This window comes from Sapajus apella, unplaced genomic scaffold, assembly GCF_009761245.1.
Source record: "Sapajus apella isolate SASKATOON/1434 unplaced genomic scaffold, GSC_monkey_1.0 scaffold175, whole genome shotgun sequence".
NCBI classification, from domain to species: domain Eukaryota; kingdom Metazoa; phylum Chordata; class Mammalia; order Primates; family Cebidae; genus Sapajus; species Sapajus apella.
Genome location: NW_022437115.1, coordinates 1,204,725 through 1,217,130, shown reverse-complemented (window position 1 = coordinate 1,217,130; position 12,406 = coordinate 1,204,725). Strand labels below are relative to the sequence as shown.

General features: G+C 57.2%; 1 protein-coding gene across 6 annotated transcripts in view; it reads right to left on the bottom strand.

The window, feature by feature from the left end:
- PKD1 (polycystin 1, transient receptor potential channel interacting) overlaps positions 1-12,406 on the bottom strand; it is a 45,240-nt gene that overhangs the window by 29,670 nt on the left and 3,164 nt on the right. For all 6 annotated transcript variants that reach the window (XM_032268172.1, XM_032268175.1, XM_032268174.1 and 3 more), the window contains exon 2: positions 65-136. In XM_032268172.1, coding sequence (XP_032124063.1) covers positions 65-136 — 72 coding nt within the window. The remainder of the gene's footprint in view (positions 1-64; positions 137-12,406) is intronic.

Sequence of the window (12,406 nt, the reverse complement as noted above, 5' to 3'; positions counted from 1 at the left end):
AGCGAGAGGCGGCCAGCCCATCGGGAGTGAGCCCCACATGCTGGCGTGGCCGGGGGACACTCACAGCTCTGCCAGTGACGAGAGGTTCGCCAGGAGCCCGATGTCCAGCGCCTGGAGCAGGTTGTGGGACACGTCTCTAAGGAGCAAGTGACCATGGGTCAAGGCCAGAGCTCCTAGTAGGCCAGGAGGCCATCCCTGGGCCCACCCCGGACACTGCCAACACCTCTGAGCTGTGGCCTCCCACCCTTGAGCTCCCCTCTGAGGGGTCAGGAGGGGCCTTTCTAATGGAAGACCCAAATGAACACTCATCTAGGGAAACCAAGCCAAGAGAGGCCCGGGGGCCTCAGCCCTCTGTACCCATATCAGCCCTATGCCGAGTGCCACACGGTCCTGTCCACCCAGGGCCAGGATGGGCAAAGACCCCCAACCCATCCACACAGCACCAAGGCCCTCCCATTCCCTGTCCACAGTCCCATCCTCAGAGCAGAGGACCCCATCACCCCCTGTCTACAGCCCCCAACAAAGCCAAGGTCCCCCATCCCCTGTCCACAGTCACCCCATAGAGCCAAGCCCCCCTTCCCCTGTCCAGTTACCCCATAGAGTCAAGCCCCCATCCCCTGTCCACAAACACCCCATAAAGCCAAGCCCCCCATCCTCTGTCTAGTCACCCCACAGAGCCAAGGCCCCCCATCTCCTGTCCAGTCACCCCATAGAGCTGCGGCCCCCTATCACCTGTCCATAGCCCCCCCATAGAGTCAAGCCCCCATCCCCTGTCCATAGTCACCCCATACAGCCAAGGCCCCCCATTCCCTGCCCACAGCCCCCCCAAAAGGCACCCCATCCCCTGCCTACAGCCCCTGCCAGAGCCAAGGCCTACCATCCCTGTCCACAGGCCCCCCCACAATACCAAGGCCTCCCATACCCTGTCCACAGCTCTTGCACAGAGCCCAGGCCCCCCATTTCTGGCTCTGTGCCCAGCAGAGTGGTCCCACTGTTAGGCCACAACCAGGCATGACTGTGTGAGAAGCAAGCTCACTACCAGGCTACCAGTGAGCAGGGGAGCAGACGCCCTCTTGAGGTATAAACCCGGGAGAAACGGGACATCCCAGACGGCCGGGTGTGGGCGCATCTGTAATCCAGCACTGTGGGAGCTGAGACTGGAGGATCGCTTGAACCCAGGATTTCAAAAACACCCTGGGCCACAGTGAAACCCTGTATCTACAAAAAATATATATTAGTCAGGCATGGTGGCACGTGCCTGTAGTCCCAAGGACTCAGGAGGTGGAAGTGAGAAATTCACTTGAGCCCCAGAGAGGATGAGGCTACAGTGAGCTGAGATCACACCGCTGCACTCCAGCCTGGGTGACAGACCGAGACCCTGCCTCAAAAGTAAATAAATAGATACCTAATAAATAAATAAAACATCAAAGACAAGCAAACCTAATTCCATCTAAAATACACAGCTTCCATACAAAATATAAGTAAAACTGGAAAACAAATAACAAGCTGAGAAAAGCACCAACAACTTAGATGACATATTACAGGCCAAAAATACCCTTACTTCATGTACAGGCAAAAAAAAAAAAAAAGTCAACTATTCTAGTTAAAAAGAAAAAATGGAATATGGGTGTGGTGGCTTATGCTTGTAATCCCAGTGCTTTGGGAGGCGGAGCAGGGAGGACTGCTTGAGGCCAGGAGTTTGAGACCAGGCTGGGCAGCATAGCAAGACCTCACCTCTACAAGGAAGAGAAGAATTAGCCAGTCATGGTGGTGTGCAACTGTAGTTCCAACTACTGGGTGGGGTGAGCCTGGGAGGTCAAGTCCGCAGTGAGCTATGATTGAGTCACTGCAGTCCAGCCTGGGTGAAAGAGTAAGACCTGGTCTTGAAAGAAAAGAAAGCAGAAAAGGAAGAAGAAAAAGAAAAGGAAGGAAGGAAGGCCAGGCAAGGTGGCTGACACCTGTAATTCTAGCACTTTGGGAGGCCAAGACAGGGATCATGAGGTCAAAAGATCGAGACTATCTTGGCCACCATGGTGAAACCCTGTCTCTATTAAAAATACCAAAAAAAAGAGCCGGGCATGGTGGCGGGCACCTGTAGTCCCAGTTACTTGGGAGGCTAAGACAGGCGAATCACTTGAACCGGGGAGGTGGAAGTTGCAGTGAGCTGAGATCGCACCACTGCACTCCAGCCTGGGCGACGGAGCGAGACTCTGTCTCAAAAAAAAAAAAAAAAAGGAAAGAAAAGAAAAGAAAAGAAAGAAGCCAGGTGCAGTGGCTCATGCCTATAATCCCAGTACTTTGGGAGGCCAAGGTAGGTGGCTCACCTGAAGTCAGGACTTTGAGACCAGGCGGCTCATGTCTGTAATCGCAGCACTTTGGGAGGCCAAGGCTTGGGATCACTCAAGGTGAGCAGTTCGAGACCAGCCTGGCCAACATGGTGAAACCCGGTTTCTACCAAAAGTACAAAAATTAGCTGGGTGTGACGGCATGGGCCTGTAATCCCAGCTACTCTGGAGGCTGAGGCAGGAAAAATGCTCGAACCCAGAAAGTGTAGGTTGCAGTGAGCTGAGATAGCACCACTGCACTCCAGCCTGGGCAACAGAGTGAGACTCTATCTCAAAAAAAAAAAAAAAAAGAAAAAAGAAAGGAGTTTGAGACCAGCCTGACCAGCATGGAGAAACACTGCCCAGCTAATCTGTAAAAATACAAAATCCCCTGCCCACAGCCCCCAACATAGAGCCGGACTCCCACCCACTGGCCAATTTTGTAAAAATTGAAAATTAGCTGGGCATCCCAGCTACTCAAGAAGCTGAGGTAGGAGAAGCGCTTGAATCCAGGAGGAAGAGGTTACAATCAGCCGAGACAGCACTATTGCACTCCCACCTGGGCAACAAGAGTGAAACTCCAACTCAAAAAACAGAAAAAAAAAAAAGAAAAGAAAGAAACGAAACTCCAAAAACAGAAACAGGCAATTAACAAAGGAAGGAAAGAAGGGAGGGAGGAAGGGAAGGAAGGAAAGGAAGGAAGAAAAGAAAGAAAATAAGCTCCAAAACAAGAAAAAGGCAATTAAGAAAAGCAGTACAATTTGTCATAAGCCTGAAGAAGACATTCGATGTCAGTAATAATTGGAAAAAAGTAATAAAAACCACAAGGTAGCATGTTTCTCTTTTCAGAGCTTAAGTTATAAACGAGGTCCTGGTGCTGGTGAGATGGTGAGAAGCCAGAGAGCAGGGCAGACCAAGAACTACACTACACGAGCACTTCCGGGGTCACCCTGTTGCTCACCCTGGGAGCCCCTCCTGGTCCCACGTACTCACAGCAGTGCTCCTGGCACAGGGACTGTGGCTCCCTCCCCAGGCCCCTGAGTCCTAGCCTCCCACCACGGACCTCTACTTCCCCAGGTGTCACCCTCCCCACGTGTGACCGAGCAGGCACCTCCACCTAGATCTGCTCTTCCAGCAATTACGACCTGGCAGCCACGCCCAAGACAGGACGGCCTCCATCCCTCAGCACCAGCCTGGCCCCTGCCAGCCTCCAGCCCTGCTCCTCCTATGGGAGTTCCCATAGCAGCCTGCCCGGCACGGGAGACGTACACACACAGCGAGGCTGCCCGGTGTGGGAGAGACGCACATATGGCCTGCCTGGCACTGGAGACACATACACACAGGCAGCCCGGTTGGGCCAGGGGCCAGGACAGGGGCTTCAGAGGGGAACCAACAAAGAAAAGGACCAGGGGCCACCCCAGCTTAGGGGGACAGAGCAGCCAAAGCCTCCTCCACTCCAGGAAGCAGCACCAACCACTGACAGTGGAGCCAGGGCCTCACCCAAGCCGGGTGCCCAGACAAATGAGATGCTGGGCACCTGGCTCCCTGAGCCTCTCATTCCATCTGTGGATTGGGGGGCATGCTTAGGGTGCATTCCCTTCCCCCAGGGGATGTGGACATTCAGAGAGCCTATGCGGTACCCTAGGCTCCAGGAGGAAAGAGGCGCTGGGGGCTGGGGTCACAGGGAACAGCCCCTTTGCCAGGGTCACCTCTTGACCCCCTAACTGAACCCAGCTTCTCTGCCATCCCCTCCTCTATACCAAAGTCAGGACACATCTCTCCCAGCACAGTCTGAGATGCTCCTCACTGCACGTAAGGATGGGTGGGCCACCGCAGCACTGCTAGGTGTCCACACCATCCCCTCTGTGGGGTGGGACAGGCTGGTGGCTGGGAGACCAAAGACAGGCCATTCCCCAGGCTGAGTGAAGCAGCCGGACTCCCAACCAATGGCCAAGCACCACACCAGAGGGGACACTGCACCATGAAGAACGGCAGACCTGAGGAGGGACTTCCATGTGGCTGCCGCAACAGCAAAAGCTACACTTCAGGGAGAAATGAGGCTGCGGGTCCCGAGGAGCGGCAGCCTGGAGAATGGGGAGTGAGGGGTGCTGGAGAGGCCACGGTGAGCACAGCCAGGCCTTGAGGAAGGGACACAGCTGTGATGCTGCCCCGGGGAGGGGGCACAGGCTTGGGTACCTGTCCCCAGACACAGGAGCAGCTCCCACCCAGGCCTCAGGAGGAAGGAAAGAAGTAAAAGTCTCAAGATGTGTGGCCACACCCCATTTTCTGGAAAATCCATCAAGAGTGGCTGCTGCTGGGAGCTGACAAGTCAGGGCAGGGGTGGGGGCAGGTCAGCTGAGAATTCCAGAGTCCCCCCCAACCCCTGCCTGCCCCACTGCGGACCAGGCCCAGGAGTGCCATGGACATTCCTTCCACGCCAGCAGGCGGCCCTACCTGCTGTCACGGGTGCTGGCCACGCACTCTCTGCACGCTAGGTTCCAGGCTGCCCCCTTCTTCCAGCCCTCACCCGGGCCCACGGCCCAGAAAAAGCAGCAAGGCCTTAGGGATCACATTCGGTCGAGCTCCCAGGGCCCAGGGCAGTGGAAGCAAGCTGGGGCTGAGGCAGGAGCCAGGTGTGCCCCCCAGCCCCCTAGGGTGTGGGAGCATCTGCCCCAGGCAGGACATGGTAGGTGTGCGCTTCAGGGACAGGGACTGGCACAGGTTCCTGTGGAGTCTTCACCCCACCTGCTCCCGTACTTTTCCACGTCTCCATCTGCTTTTGCCATTGCTGTTCTGGGGGAACGCCAAGGCCTGGCCAGGCGGCCTCGGGCCAAACCCCCCACCCCACGCCTCAGGCTTCCTCCGAACCCGCCGGGTGACATCATTGTGGCTGTCTGATGCCCCACCCCCACATTCTGGTTCCCTGCAAGGATGGAGGACATGACAGGGCCCAGGCATCTGGCAGCCCCAAGCCCAGGCAGGAGCATCGAGTGGAGCGCCGGGTCCTCTGGGATCCCGAGACCTTGCTAACCCAGTGCCCCCCACCCTAGTTCCTACTATTAGTTGGAAAGGTAGAAGCCAGGTGCACAGGGACGGCCTGAGGGGTGCCCAAGGGCCAGGACGTGCTACTAGGGAGGCTGAGGCCAGGCTTGTTGAGAGAAGTACACTCCCATGGCAGGCAGGACGGTGCCTCAGCCCAGGGACACAAGGGGCCCGGGCGCCAAGCATCCGATCTGCAAAGTAGGAGGAGTCAGGACCATCCTAGTGTGAGACCCAGCGGGCTCCTTAGTGGATGCTGGGGCAACCTTGGGAGGAGAAGTAAGTCCCAAGTATGTGGGGCACAGTGGGGGTCCTCACCCCTCCCCAGCACGCTTTCACATCCTGGAGCAGGAGCAGGATGGGAAGAGGGTCTGGCCAGGCTTGGAAGCTGCCTCTCCATACCTGTCACAGGTGGGGCCGGGGTCACATGCTGCAACAGGTCTGCCCGCCCCCTGGGTGTGTAGGCCCCAGGTTGAGCCCCCTCGCCCCAGTACCCTCGCCCATCGCCCCAGTACCCTCAGGGGTACTCCCAGACAGGCGCTGGCTCTCCTGCCCTCCTCCTGGGCTCTGCCATGGCTGGCATGAGGGTGGCTGAAGCCTGAGGCTGGCGGGGGCCAGGCCTTTTGCCCCACGGCACTACTGGGCAGGGAAAGCCGGGGTCAGAGCATGCAACCGTGGGCCTGAGGAGAATTTCCCTGGGTGTGGGGCAGCTCCCAGAGCCCTCCCAATTCACGGCAGAGGGAAAGGCTCCAGACACGCCAGACACATCTCAGAGCCCTGCAGCCTCAGTTTCCCCCTCTGCAGGGAAGCTCAAAGGCCCAGGTACCCAACCCCCAGGCTAGATGATGTGTGGGGTTTGGGGGCCAGAGCCCCCAAGAAAACATCTGCACATTCCAGACGCGTGTGGTCAGCCGTAGGCGTGTGCCAGGCCCAGCGCCCCCACCCAAACTGGCCGCCTCGCTGGAAACTGGGCAGGGGGGACCGGTTCGGACGGGCCGCCTGTGGAGCTTATGTAACTGCTCCTCCCTCGGCAGGGGCAGGATGGGGTGCCAGACCCAGGGAGGCCCCATGCCCCCTGCCAGGCCCATCCTCTCCTGGAAGAGACAGTTCCCCTCAACCCAGCAAGGGGACCCCCAGGCCCGTCCCTCCTTAGAGCAGGCCCAGGGCGAGGAGAGGGGCTGCAGTATGGGTGCTGGAGAGGACAGAGGACGGGCCACGGTGCCACCCCCACTTCGGCCCCTTCCTTGCTGGGCCAGCCGAGCTATGACCTCATCTGTTTCCCTCTGTGCTGTGCTCCCTTCTATTTAAGGCCAGTGAGGCGTTTTCCAAGGCCGGAAATGATCCTGTTTAAATTAACAGGCTGCAGTTTGGGACAGCGCTGATTTGAAGGAAAACAGCAGAGCCCGGGGGTGGGCAGACGGCTGCTGGCTCCTCCTACCGCTTCCCTGGGAAGGGCCAGGGAGGCCGGCCGCACTCCCGGTCCGATGAGGGGTGGGGGTCGCAGCCTCTGGACGGAGGATGAGGCTGGCAGGGCCCAGGCAGTAGAGCCCTACACAAGGGTCTCTAGGTCCCGGTCCCAGGGTGTGACTAGTCAGGGAGCCCCACGCCCAGTGGGCCATTCTGTCCTTACAGAGCCCTCCCACGGCTGGACTGTCCCCGGGATAAGACACTCGGGGGGAAATGGGCAGCCTCAGGTCCTTCTGGAACCCACAGGCAGGCGGCACCAGGGTGGAGACTTCAGCCTCAGAGCCTGAAGGAGGGAGAGGAAAAGGGTGTCTGCAGTGTCGGAAAGACACAGCCAGCTCAAAGAGGGCCGTCTGGAAACGAACCCGCCTGTGGGGTATGGGAACAAGAGCACCTCACAGGCATGCCCACCTGCAGCTGGGGTCAGGGCCACCCTTCTGGGTCAAGGGGAGGATGAGGGCCAGCTCCTGGTGCCCCTGCATACAGCCCACACGGAGCCAGGCGCTATGATCCCCACACATCCCTCTCTACTCCGACCTGTCACAGCCGACACGGGCAAGCGCTGCACCGGACTTGTGCTCCTGATGGGCACACTGAGGCTCAGGGGCCCCTCCTCCTTCCCCCACATCATCCCCCAGACATGTCCCTGGGTGGCCAGCAGGGTCCAGTGTGTCAATGGAGGAAGCCAAGGCAAAGAGGGACATATGTGCCAGGCTGCGTGGGGGCAGTGGTGCCCTGGAAAGGGCAGCAGCACAGATCCGGCCAGGAAGCTGCAATCCCATCACCCACTCAGCTATGGGCACAGCCAACGGCACAAGCCAGTCTGAGGCCAGGGCGATGAAGCACAGTGGACAGCCTCAGGACCTGGGAGACCCTGTACTCCCTGGGCTGTGACGCTCTCTGGGCATAGGCCTTGCCCCAGCACTGGCCTCATTCCTGCCTCAACCAGAAGGAAGAGCTGGCTTCTGCCCCTGCCTGGGGACAAAGCCCTTTCCAAGGTGGCCTCACAGGACCCAGGCTGTCTTGAGACCATGGGAGCTGCTATGGTTAGCAATGCCATGCTGGGCCAGGGCTGGGCCTTGAGCGCTGCAGGGAGGGAAGGGCCCAGCCCACCTCAGCCCCAGATGTAGTGCTTCTCCTGCCACCAGAGTCTGGGCACCGTGGCCCCTTGGCAAGGACAGCTGCCAAGCCATGAAGAACGAGGTGTTCTGGGAAAGGGCGTGAGCTGCATTTTCCAGCTGCGCTCGCTCTACAGGGAGACTGCAGCGCCCCCGCCGCTGAGCCTGCCCGCAGACATGCGGGCCTCAGCCAGCTGGAGCACAGGCAGCAGAGCGCCGGCCAGGCCCGGATGGCCCCACCACCCCAGACGGCACGGGATGTTTTCATTCCAGGGCCTTGAGCAGGCTGGGCTCCTGTGGTCACCGCAGAGCTCCAGAAAGGAACACATGCATCTCCCTCCAAAGTGTCTTCCCGCTGGAGAGCAGACCCTAGGCAGGGTCTCCCCCAGGAGCAGGGGGAGAGTGGGCACCCCAAAGTGGGGGAGCACAGGCAGTGGCAGAGCCACTAGGGGTCCCGAGGGACCCATGCCCTAGGGGACCCAGGGAAGGGCTTGCAGATGCAGGACCCACATTTGGCAGTGGTGCCCGGCCACTGTAACAAGATGGCGGCAGCGCATCACCCGCTTGTGGACCAGGATGGCAGAGGAGATCCCTGGAGCCGGCTCCAGCAGGAGGCCCTCGCAGAGACCTCCTGGCTCAGGAAGAGCCCACAGGGAGCCGGGAAGGGGGACACTGAGGCTCAGGCTTAGCACAAGCTCTCCAAAGCTCCCAAAGGCCCTTGGTGCCCACCAGCAACAGCACACACTGCCACGATATAACAGCAAGGATGCAGCACAGTCCACACATCGTGGCAGGCACTGAGCAAAACTGAAACAGTGCCACGTGCCAGCTTAGGTCAAAAGAACAAAAGGAGCAACGGAGGTGCTCACAGCTCTGCAACGCTTCCCAGCTCTGCATGTCTCACACACTGAAACTCGTCAGAAGGCACCAACACGCAAACACCCAGATGCAGTCGCAAGCAGGAGCAGGCCGGGTCTTGTGATCCCCCCACAGCCCCATGGCCTTGTGCTGAAAGCACCGAGACTGAGTGCTGAGGGGTGCATAGGAGTCCACCCGTCCAGGGTGCTCTGGCTCCTGTCAGCCAGCGTCCAGTCGGAGCACAGGCACGGTGCCTGACTCTTGGCAGCTCTCACCCTCAGGCTGTTACACTCTGCTCTATGGCAGGGCAGGTGTCCCAGTGCATGGAAGACAGGGGAGTGGTCCCCCAGAACCCCCGAGGGGACCAATGGATCCACATTAACAACTTATGCTTATCGGGGCTGCCCGTGGCTAAGCCTGGTCAGTGCTACACTGCCCTGCAGGGCGCATCTCATCATGGGGCCCACTTTACAGATAAGGAAACTGAGGCTGAGAGACTGAGCCAAGGTCACATAGGAAGTGGAGGCGCTGGGATGTGAACCCAGGTATGACTTCGGGGCCCAAATTTCCTATACCTGGTTTCCCAGCCTCCTTCCTGAAACTGAACAGGAAACCAGAGGGAAGGGACAGAACAGGGATGAGCCCAGGATGGGCAGGTGGGAGGGGCTGGCAGCACCCAAGCAGCTGAACCTCGGGAGTCTAAGCACATCTCAGCCCCACTCAGGTGCACCACTGCCACCTCCGTCTGTCTATGAACCGGAGCACTAGTGTGCACCCTAGGCCCCCTGTGCGGCTCCAGGTGTCTGCCCCAGAGCATGCTGATGAAATCACCTCCATCACAACTCCTCAAGGCCTCAATTTCCTGGTCTGTAAAATGGGACCAGGAGTGGCTCCAACTCTGCAGCACCATGATGAGGCACAGAGAGATGAGAACACAGAGGGCTCAGTGCAGGGCCTGGCTCAGCCACCGTGAGGGAGAGGGTGCAGGGTTTTCCCAGATCTTTTCTTTGCGAGACAGAATCTTGCTCTGTCTCCCAGGCGGGGTGCAATGGAGCCATCTTGGCTCACTGCAACCTCCGCCTCCCGGATTCAAGCGATTCTCTTGCCTCAGCCCCCAAAGTAGCTGGGACTATAGGTACACGCCACCAGGCCCAGCTAATTTTGATAGTTTTAGTAGAGATGGGGTCTCGCCAAGTTGGCCAGGCTGGTCTTGAACTCCTGACCTCAGGTGATCGGCCTGCCACCTTAGCCTCCCAAAGTGTTGGGATTACAGGCATGAGCCACAGAGCCCAACCTATTTTTTTAAGACTGTGTTTCCCAGTCATCCAGGCTGGAGTACAGTGGCACAATAACGGCTCACGGCAGCCTCAAGCTCATGGACTCGAGATCCTCCTCTCTCAGCCTCCCAACTAGCTGTGACTACAGGGGCCACCATTATTATCTGTTTGTTGGTCTTGCTGTGTTGCCCAGGCTGGTCTCAAACTCCTGGCCTCAAGCGATCTGGCCTCCTAAAGTGCATGAGCCACTGCGCCCGGCCAGCCCGTGGTTTTGATGTGTTTCCCTCATGACTAAGGAGGATGAGCATCTTCTCACACGCTGTTGGCCAACTGTGTGTCGTCTTTGGAGAAACCTCTGTTCATATCCTGGGCCTTTTTTTTTGACAGGATATTGCTCTGTCGCCCAGCCTGGAGTACAGTGGTGTGATCAGAGCTCACTGCAGCCTTGACTTCCTGGGCTCAAGTAATCCTCCCACCTCAGTCTCCTGAGTAGCTGGGACCACAGGCACACAGCACCATGTTTGGCCAATGTTTTTTATTTTTTAGAGAGCAGGGTCTCGCCCTGTTGTCCAGGCTGGTCTCAAACTCCTGGACTCAAGTGATCCCATCCACCCTGGCCTCCAAAACTGCTGGGACTACAGGTGTGAGTGACCCTTGCTCATGTTTAAATGGGGTCACTGTCTTTAGTGCTGAGTCACAGTGTTCCGTATATGATCCGGATGCACCTCCTATCCCTAGACTCCCCCACACTCTCCTATCATTCAGGGGTACAGGTGGGAAAGGGCAAGGCCCTGGGTGCTCCAATATTTTACATCAGTGAACCAAGGACCTACTGAGTCTCTCATATGTGCCCAGTTTTGGACCCCAGCATTCACAAGATGCCAAAAGACCCAGGTGACCCCCAGCCAGGGTGAGTGGCACCCAGCACTAGGAAGTGGACTTCAGAGCAAGGGGCCCTGAGCTGATGACATCTACACCTAGGGCAGTGCCAGTCCAGATAACCTCCAGAACAATGGGATGTCCTCCCCAACGATGAATTTATAGGAAACAAGTAGGACACACTCACAGAACCACGGAAGTGACACTATGGAGGTGTCAGCCCTGAGGCACAGCCAAAAATCCAGGCTGCAGAAACCGGTTTCTTCAACACATTGTACAAGGAAAAAGAGAAGAGGGGAAGCTCCTAGACATCACTCACACCTGTAATCCCAGCACTTCGGGAGGCCAAGCGTGGCGATCACCTGAGGCCAAGAGATGGAGACCACCTAGCCAATATGGTGAAGCCCTATCCCTACTAAAAATACAAAAATTAGTCAGGCATAATCGCAGGGGCCTGTAATACCAGCTACTTACGAGTCTGAGGCAGGAGAACTGCTTGAACCTGGGAGGTTGCAGGTTGCAGTGAGCCAAGATCACGCCACTGCCCTCCAGCATGGGTGACAGAGCAAGACTCTATCTCAAAAAAAAAAAAAAAAAAGCCGGGCGCGGTGGCTCAAGCCTGTAATCCCAGCACTTTGGGAGGCCGAGGCGGGTGGATCACGAGGTCAAGAGATCGAGACCATCCTGGTCAACATGGTGAAACCCCGTCTCTACTAAAAATACAAAAAATTAGCTGGGCATGGTGGCGCATGCCTGTAATCCCAGCTACTGAGGAGGTTGAGGCAGGAGAATTGCCTGAACCCAGGAGGCGGAGGTTGCGGTGAGCCGAGATCGCGCCATTGCACTCCAGCCTGGGTAACAAGAGTGAAACTCTGTCTCAAAAAAAAAAAAAAAAAAAAAAAAATCAGCTGGCTGGTCTGAGCACAGTGGTGTTTACAACCAATTGATCACAGCCAGGTAGATTTCTTTGTTCTTTCTCCAGTCCCACTGCTTTGCTTAACCTTAAAACACATGGATGTATTTTTGCCAGGTGCGGTAGCTTATGCCTGTAATCAGAGCTTTGGGAGGCTGAGGTGGGTGGATCACCTGAGGTCAGGAGTTTGAGATCAGCCTGACCAACATGGGGAAAGCCCATATCTACCAAAAATAGAAAATTAGCCAGGCATCGTGGTGCATGCCTGTAACCCCAGCTACTCAGGAGGCTGAGGTAGAAGAATCACTTGAATCAAAAAGATGGACATTGCGGTGAGCCAAGATTGTGCCACTGCACTCCAGCCTGGACAACAAGAGTGAAACTCCATCTCCAGAACAAAACAAAAAAAAGGACACGTACGTATTTTCTCATTTTTTTTCTGTTTTTCTTTCTTTTTTTTACATACATATGCTTTTAAAAGACATCTGCCGGGCGCGGTGGCTCACGCCTGTAATCCCAGCACTTTGGGAGGCC